Source organism: Triticum urartu, chromosome 4 (genome assembly GCF_003073215.2).
Source record: "Triticum urartu cultivar G1812 chromosome 4, Tu2.1, whole genome shotgun sequence".
Lineage (NCBI taxonomy): Eukaryota > Viridiplantae > Streptophyta > Magnoliopsida > Poales > Poaceae > Triticum > Triticum urartu.
The window spans coordinates 124,351,300-124,360,735 of NC_053025.1; the positions used below are offsets into that span (position 1 = coordinate 124,351,300).

Here is a 9,436-nt window from a genome sequence, read left to right on the forward strand (position 1 = left end):
CGTAAGGGGCTGATTTGGATCCATATGTTTCATGCTATGGTTAGGTTTACCTTAATACTTCTATTGTAGTTGTGGATGCTTGCAATGGGGGTTAATCATAAGTGGGATGCTTGTCCAAGTAAGGACAGTACCAAGCACCGGTCCACCCACATATCAAATTATCAAAGTACCGAACGCGAATCATATGAACGTGATGAAAACTAGCTTGACGATAATTCCCATGTGTCCTCGGGAGCGCTTTCCTTCATATAAGAGTTTGTCGAGGCTTGTACTTTGATACCAAAAGGATTGGGCCATCTTGCTGCACCTTATTTACTTTTATTACTTGCAATTCGTTACAAATTATCTTATCACAAAACTATCTGTTACCGATAATTTCAGTGCTTGCAGAGAATACCTTACTGAAAACTGCTTATCATTTCCTTCTGCTCCTCGTTGGGTTCGACACTCTTACTTATCAAAAAGGCTACGATAGATCCCCTACACTTGTGGGTCATCATGCATCGGGTCCAATGAAAATCTTTTGTGACAATACTGGTGCAATTGCCTTGACAAAGGAATCTAGATTTCACAAGAGAACCAAGCATATCAAGAGACGTTTCAATTCCATCCGCGATCAAGTCAAGGAGGGAGACATAGAGATTTGCAAGATACATACGGATCTGAATGTTGCAGACCCGTTGACTAAGCCTCTCTCACAAGCAAAACATGATTAGCACCAAGACTCCATGGGTGTTAGAATCATTACTATGTAATCTAGATTATTGACTCTAGTGCAAGTGGGAGACTAGAGGAAATATGCCCTAGAGGCAATAATAAAGTTGTTATTTATATTTCCTTATATCATGATAAATATTTATTACTTATGCTAGAATTTTATTAACTGGAAACTTAGTATATGTGTGAATACAAAGACAAACCGAGTGTCCCTAGTATGCCTCTACTAGACTAGCTCGTTAATCAAAGATGGTTAAGTTTCCTAGCCATAGACATGTGTTGTCATTTGATGAACGGGATCACATCATTAGAGAATGATGTGATGGACAAGACCCATCCGTTAGCTTAGTACTATGATCGTTTAGTTTATTGCTATTCCTTTCTTCATGACTTATACATGTTCCTATAACTATGAGATTATGCAACTCCCAAATACCGGAGGAACACTTAGTGTGTTATCATGCGTCACAACATAACTGGGTGATGACAAAGATGCTCTACAAGTGTCTCCGATGGTGTTTGCTGAGTTGGCATAGATCGAGATTAGGATTTGTCACTCCGTGTTTCGGAGAGGTATCTCTGGGCCCTCTTGGTAATGCTCATCACTATAAGCCTTGCAAGCAAAGTGACTAATGAGTTAGTTGCGGTATGATGCATTACAGAATGAGTAAAGAGACTTGCCGGTAATGAGATTGAACTAGGTAAGATGATACCGACGATCGAATCTCGGGCAAGTAACATACCGATGACAAAGGGAACAACGTATGTTGTTATGCGGTTTGACCGATAAAGATCTTCGTAGAATATGTAGGAACCAATATGAGCATCGAGGTTCCGCTATTGGTTATTGACCGGAGATGTGTCTCGGTCATTTCTACATAGTTCTCGAGCTCGTAGGGTCCGCACGCTTAACGTTCGATGACGATTTGTATTATGAGTTATGTGATTGATGTACTGAAGGTTGTTTGGAGTCCCGGATGTGATAACGAACATTACGAGGAGTCTCAAAATGGTTGAGACATAAATATTGATATATTGGAAGGTTATATTCGGACACCGAAAGTGTTCCGGGTGGTTTCGGATAAAACTGGAGTGCCGGAGGGGTTACCGGAACCCCCCAGGGAAGTAATGGGCCTTAGTGGGCCTTAGGGGAGAGAGAGGGCAGCAGCCAGGAGGTGGCGCCCCCCCAAGGGGAGTTCGAATAGGACTAGGGGAGGGGGGCGCGGCCCCTCTTTCCCTCTCCCTCTCCCTCTCCTTCCTTCTTCTCCTACTTGGACTAGGAAAGGGGGGATCGATTCCTACTTGGAGTAGGATTCCCACCCTTGGGCGCGCCCCATTAGGGCCGGCCGGCCTCCTCCTCCCCTCCTTTATATACAGGGGAGGGGGTGAGGGAGTCCTGGATTAAGGGGTCCTCGGGCGTCCGGGCTATATGACATGGGCCGGACTAATGGGCCGTAAAGATACAAGACAGAAGATTAGGGTTTAGCCATTACGATCTCATGGTATCTCATGGCTCTGAGAAGACCCCGACAATTCCAGCTAAAGATTTTCATTGCCCCCGGCGAGCCTCCGGATCGGAGGTCACCGATAACATGTTGGTATCATTGCTTGACTCGGTCTGATTAGCCTGATCTGTCTCATTTGTTCACTGCCTCTTTGGGTCCTGCACCTTTTGAGGGGTGCTCATCGTCCCTTTGTCAACAGGCACAACCGGGCCACCTTCAATCATTATCACTTTTTTGCCACGCCACCAGTGAGAGATGATGGCGTCGAAGTTTCCTTCAGAAACATTCCACCTGGCCCAACTAGTCTCTTGCAAGACGGAGGCCCTACCTGATGACCAGATGCACCAGAAGCACACAGGTCCATATTTCGATTTTCCTATTCATTTGCATCTCCAGGATTGCCTCTCCCTCGGCCATTAGATCCACCACGACCTGGACCATTGCCACCTCTACCACCGCCTCTACCCCCTCCTCTGCCCCCCTGACCAAAGGAGTTTGGGGCATCAAAGTTTACTAGGAGTCATTCTCCCCACTCGCAGTCTTCTGCCTTATGCAGGCCATCTCTGCATTCAGTGACCAGGTGATCAACAAGCCCACAAAATTAACAGAAGTCTGGTAATTTTTCATATTCCACTGGATACTTTATACTCTCCTTCAAGGTTATTGGAACAAACCTGACAAGCGGCGTGTCCAGATCCAGAAACACACGCGCTCGTAGGTACTTCATTTGGACAATTCTCCCATCTTCCACTGATACACGTGCTGATGGTTTTCCAACCTTCCTTGCTATTTTCTTTGCTATCTCCTTCTTTTTCATCAGACCATCAGGTACACCTGTGATCCTTGCCCATACAGGGATATGATCTAGCGTGTAATCCTTAACATTGGTGAAACCATCATATTCTTCCATAACAACAGCAAATCCTCGGAACTGCCATGGACCACCTCCCATGACTCTGTTCCAGTCTCCAACACACATGAACTGGGCGAGGAACAAGTTTTCCCCTACATCTTTGACGGTCACCCCCTGAGCTGACACCCAAGCAGCATTACACATAGATTTGTATAGAGCCACATAACTGAAAGGTTTGGTCGTATGGACCCTGAATATAGCCAGCCAACGAACCTCCTGTATCAATCCATGGATCTCACCTAAAAGATCGAGATCTTCCTCTTCCTCGCCATGCAGGTTCAGTCCCGCAAACTTGTTCTACGAGTTCGGCCTTGGATCACCACTTCCATCGGTATAGCTAGATCCGCTTGTCGCCGGCGGCGGCATCGCTCCCTTCCCTGCCATGCAACCGATCCCAATGGTCGTAACCCTAGCAGGATGCAGCCCGAACCGCAGCCACAGATTGATCGACGTCAAAATTGATCGGGAACCCGGGGGTAGATGGGGAACTCTCGCGGTCGCCGCGGGAGGAAGTTGGAACCCTAGGTAATCCTAGAGGAAAAAAGTCATGTCAACGCTTCGGTTATTGCTGTTTCTCTTGTGTTGGCGGATCGGGTGCAGTCTTTGCCTTACATATCGCTGCTTCTAGAAGAAGACGAACATGTTACACGTGGGTACGTGACGATAGGAGGAGCCAGCCAGCATCTATTAAAAGGAAGTGCAAACTGATTTTAGGAAGGTTCCAGAACCGTCCCTGAACAGGTTTTTTCTGGTTTTATTATTTTTCTTTCATTTTTTTCTTTCTTTATATTATTTGTTCCTTTTTCTGGTTTCGTTTCGTTTCTTCTTTTTTCTATCTGCTTTAGTTTTTTCATTTTATTATTGTTTCTTCAATTTGCGGAATCTTTTATATTCGTGAATATTTTTTGATTCTTTTTTTGTTTTATTTTTATTTTTGTTTTCAATTTGCAAACATCTTTTTTAAAATTCGTAAACATTTTTTGAAACCATGATTTTTTTGAAATCATGAACACTTCTCAAATCACGATTTCAAAATGTTTACGATTTCAAAATCATGAACAAGAAAATCCGCAAAGAAAATGTTCATTTCTTTTGAAATCATGAACAATTTTCGAATTCAAGAATTGTTTTTGAATTCCGTGGACCTTGTTAAATCCGTGAACATTTATTATTTCCTGAACATTTTTTTAAATCATATTTTTTGAATTCACAAATATTTCACAATTTGGATTTTTTGAAATCCCGAATCTATACCTAATATTAAAGGACAGAGACTTTCATAGTTCTCCATAGGTCATACTTTTATATCCATTGATTTTGTTCTAATCATAAATATTGACGGCTGAGATTAAAAATAGGGTAATAAGTAATAGTTATTAAAATTAAAATTTTGGTCCTTCCTTTTCTTCCATGCATTGCTTGTTCAGCCGAACCTATCATACATGGACCATGTTCTGCCGGGCACTAGCATGGGGAAGGGGGAAAATGCGTCGGTTTGGACCCAATCCGCGTCCATATTTGTGCTAGAGACCGCATCGCTCTCAGTTCAAATATAAAGAAAAGGCAACTCTTGCAGTAGGTTTGATACTATGCTATATATACGATAGGAGACCTCCTGTGTATAATCAAACCAACGGGCTACATGAATGCGCATGTGTCCAGCTAGGTACTCCGGGCGAATCAATTAGTTGTATCTATATGTGCGCTCTGGCTACGTGTGTTCCTGGCCGGGAGGAGTCAATATGCAAGAGCTAGATTTTGTACGTTTGTATTCCGCTATGTCCGTTCTGGCGGAATCAATCGGAAATTGTATCTACGTCAACATGACCAACGAGCATAGCCACACATCTCGCCGAGAGGCAAGAGGAACGACATGAATTATCCCATCTAGCCGGATGGCAAGCGGAGTTACAGCCACGACACGATGAAGGGGGTGAAGATAGTTGCAGATGCTAAAGCCGACATAGACGATGGTGACGCCAATGATGAAGGAGCACCGGCCAAAACTTGGTCCAGTGTGACATGGATGACGTCTCCAATGCACCGGCCGGAACTTGGTCCAGGGTGACATGGGCGATGTCTCCAATGCCAGCGTGAGTGAAAAGCCCTCCAAATATCACGTAGAAGACCCTCTAAGAAGAACATTGCGATGTACATCCTCCTCGACGACGTCGGCCATGGCCAGCACGGTGCATCCATCGGCTTGATCATTGAGACGGATCCAAGGATAGAGAGTGCGGCCTCGGCCTGTAGCAGGCGGGAAGCATGGAGCTCATGTTTTGGCTGATGACTCCTACCTTCTACACCTAAACCTTAAATTAATTGCTTTCTTTAGCATGTAACTCATCTCTTCTGTGTTGACCCGTTAGTTGTTCGGCAGCATAGCGTAGATAGATTCCAATCCTACATGCAGGATCAATGGTTCAAATCCTACATATACTTGATCGCTCAATTGTGGATTTTCCCAAAAGTAAAGTACGATTATGATGGCAGACGCAGAAGTAAATTACGATTATATCAGGTGCTCGCACATATACTTCACATTTGCATCATCAGGGCAGCACTGTCGTTGATCTAATTACCATCATTGGTAGTGGCTCGTTAGGCTATCCAGTGCGCAAGGAGCTGCACTATGCATGTTAGGTTTCAGAATAAATTGATCCAATACAATTTCAAGTAGGCTGACATATTGTAGTTTTATCTACAATTATAGGAATTTTTTTATCTCTGTGTTTTTTATCAAGATTAAGATGTGGGTATTATATGCATTGTCGTCTTAGCCGAAGATTTTTTTAACAAAGTTTATATGGAATTTGTACAGGCATTGTGATTGAGTTTGTCCGTAGAATAATGCCTATTATTTTATCAACCCGTTGCAACGTATGGGCATATGTGCTAGTTATTTTAAAAAAGTTAAACAAAGAAAAGCAAAAAAAACGGAACAGGAGCTCCCTTGGTTCCTAGCGCATACAACGCGGAATAGGAGCTCCCATTTTTTTTTCTCAGCAGCCTCAAACGCTCGTACGTGCCACATGCAGCCCAGCTTATATGCGATGCACGATGCTTATGCCAGGATTATAGGCCCACTCGCCTGTAGGGTTTCAACGTGGACCAGCATTTCGTGTGGCCGATTAATATGCATAATCCATTCTTATACAGATTCTAAGAAAACTCAAAAATAAAATTTCTTAGAAGTATATATATATCTTCACGAATTTCGCAAAAAGCAGTAATAAGAAACTATTTAAGTGTTGCAGATGAAAAGTTCACACATATCAAATTGAGTGTCCGTTTATTTCAAAACAAAAATCCATGTGTTTAACGAAATAGTTTAGATAGGAGTTGCCTGGTTTTCAAATTTAGATCAATCGATTCATGGTAGAAGGAAGTAGTCGATGAGGTGCGACACCGAGGCCGCGGACAATGACATGAGGGTGAGGCCCAGGGATGCCGGCAAGCCCTCAGCCAAAAACGAACTGTAGCTTTTGGAGCTGAGTTCGAGGGTTGATGCTTCTGGTGGGAGGAGGGGGTGCAGGATGAAAATGGAGTGAAAACTTTTCGCTTTTCCGAGGAAAAATGAAAACAGAGAGAAAATGTGAAAATGGAAACGGAAATTTGCAAAACGAAAATAAAAATGGAATTTTTTTATGTGGAAACGGAAACAAAAATGGAACAGTGATTTTCGGTGGAACACACGTGGAAATGAAACTTTCCGTTTCCATGAATATGGAATTTTCATTTTTACTATTGAGCTATGGCTACTTTGTAGCCCAACCACCAACCAACACACAGTGTCACATTGAGCGGAATGAGCAGAGTGGATCATTTAAGCCCCATCTTCTGCTACCCCAGACATACTCAACTAGACCCTATACGCAATTATCTAGTACTACTACAATACTACGCTAAGTTGCTGACATAATTATATTGTTTGTAGCCATGATAATAGTTCTTTAAATTTGTTTGTTTTTATGTGTATTTTTCTATGATTTAAGGGGGTTTTAAGTTCCGTCAAACGACCACTTCTGTTTTCCAGATGCAGCAAGCTTCTAGCACACGAGAGGACATTGGCGTAATTCGCTTATCTTCTTTACAGAGACTAACAAAGTGGTAGGAGTAATGGGCTAGTAGCTGCCGGGTCCGCGTCTGGACTTTTCTGGTGGCATTTGCACAGCAGCTAAATTAGCTTGTTGCAATCTAGTGCTACGTAGTTCGGTCGATCTCGTCGTCTTCCTCAACGTGGCGAAGGCCATGAGCACACCGCACCCCCGAACAAACGTGCCGGCTGGCTTTCACCTGCAAGATAAATCACTTACGAGGTGAGCTGTGAGCAAGCATAACAATCTATGTCTGATCCGATGGACGACGCCAAGCCGCGGAACCTTGGCGGCTCGCTGCCCGTGCCCAACGTGCAGGCCCTCGCCGCCCGGACCGACGAGCTCGCGCTCACGCCCACCCTCCTCCGCCGCTACGTGCGGCCTCAGCCCAACACGGTCGACCTGCGCCCCGACGCCCCCGCCGGCGCGGAGCAGGAGCATGTCCCCGTCATCGACCTGGGCCGGCTCCTCGCAGGCGGACGGGATGAGGAGGCCGCCAGGCTGCGCTCGGCGTGCGAGGACTGGGGCTTCTTCCAGGTGGTGAACCACGGGATACCTGAGGAGATCCTGGAGGAGATGAAGAGGAACGTCATGGAATTCTTCGCGCTCCCGCTGGCGGAGAAGGCGGCCCTCGCGCAGGAGCCCGGGGGAGTCGAGGGGTACGGCCAGGCGTTCGTCGTCTCGGAGGAGCAGACGCTCGACTGGGCGGACATGTTATTCCTCCTCACGCAGCCGCCCAGCTACCGCGATCTCCACCTCTGGCCGTCCCGCCCTTCCACCTTCAAGTAAGTAAATCCATGAACAAGAAGAAAATTGTATACCATGGAGGTTGCATGCGTTGCCACCATACTGCTGTGTGATGAGCTCCGGTTGATTTGTTTGTCGTTGCGGCAGGAATTGTTTGGAGAGCTACTCTGTTGAGGTGCAAAGAGTGGCAGGCGAGCTGCTGGGAGCCATGGCGGAGAACTTGGGCGTGAGAGACCATTCGGACTTGACAAGGCTCGCGGCGTCACAGTCAGTGAGGATGAACTACTACCCGCCTTGCCCGGAGGCACACGTGGACAGGATGCTGGGCCTGTCGCCGCACTCGGACGCCGTCGGGCTGACGCTGCTGCTGCAGGTCAGTCCGGTCCCCGGGCTGCAGATCAGGAGGAACGGTGGCTGGCTCCCGGTCACGCCTCTCCCCGGCGCCCTCATCGTCAACGTCGGCGACGTGATTGAGGTGTTGACCAACGGGAAGTACAAGAGCGTCGAGCACAGGGCGGTGGTTAACACACGCGAGGAGCGGATGTCCATGGCGACGTTCCACAACGGGAATTTCGGCACCACGTATGGGCCACTGAAGGAGGTCGTCGGAGAAGAGGAGCCGCGGTACAGGAGTGTCAGCGTCGAAGAGTACACCAAGCTCGTGTTCTCCAGCAAGCTCGACGGCAAGAACATCATGGATGCCATGAAGATCAACTGATAGCAATACATGGTCATCATTGTGGTGTCAAGTCTCTGTTAATGATGGTTGAGTTTAGGCCCGATTGACAGTAAAGCCTTGCGAAAAATGCAGTGACAAGGCTCAATTCTGTCGGTGTCTTCATCAATAAGCACTATGCAGGCACTATTTATTATATGGGACTTAGGGCATCTTCAGGGTGGACCCGTAAACCTCCCACATAGTCTGGAACACAAAAGTCATCCAACGCCGACGTGTATCGGTCCGCGACCTGGTTCGAATGTTATTTCTTCCATAAACCGGAGACAAATACAGAGGCTTTGCGTGAGTCCGGACTGCTCCCAGACCCGCTTCTGACCGTCCTGGCCCACAAAAAAACCACACCCGCCCCTCCCGCGCTATTCTTCATATGCATGCCTCGCTTAACGCACTGCATTCATGCCGGTCCAGAGCACGCAACAGTAGGCGTTGATGACCCGATGTGACCGGAGGGACGGAGGGCGGCGTTGACCGAGGCGACCTCTCGGGAGCCGCCGCTTCAATGTGGATGCAACTTCCCGAAGAACTGACTCTGGCCGTTGTGCCACATTGAAGCGGGCTGACCGCGCCTGGTAGTTTTTTTTATAAGCCGTGCTCCGGCGAAGCACAGAGCCGCAGCCCCCTCCCCCAGCACTGCCGCACTCCTCCCCTTTCCGTCACCCACCTCGTCAAGCCCTTCCTCCTCTTCGATCCGGCCCAGAAGCGATGCCGAGTCATGGTG

At 46.8% G+C, this 9,436-nt stretch overlaps 1 protein-coding gene across 1 annotated transcript; it reads left to right on the forward strand.

The window, feature by feature from the left end:
- Positions 1-7,258: 7,258 nt before the first annotated feature.
- LOC125553673 (S-norcoclaurine synthase 1-like) lies at positions 7,259-8,998 on the forward strand. Its single transcript, XM_048717422.1, has 2 exons — positions 7,259-8,017; positions 8,127-8,998. Exons 1-2 carry the CDS (start codon positions 7,482-7,484, stop codon positions 8,695-8,697), a joined length of 1,107 nt encoding a protein of 368 aa, XP_048573379.1. The 5' UTR covers positions 7,259-7,481; the 3' UTR covers positions 8,698-8,998.
- The last annotated feature ends 438 nt before the right edge of the window (positions 8,999-9,436 follow it).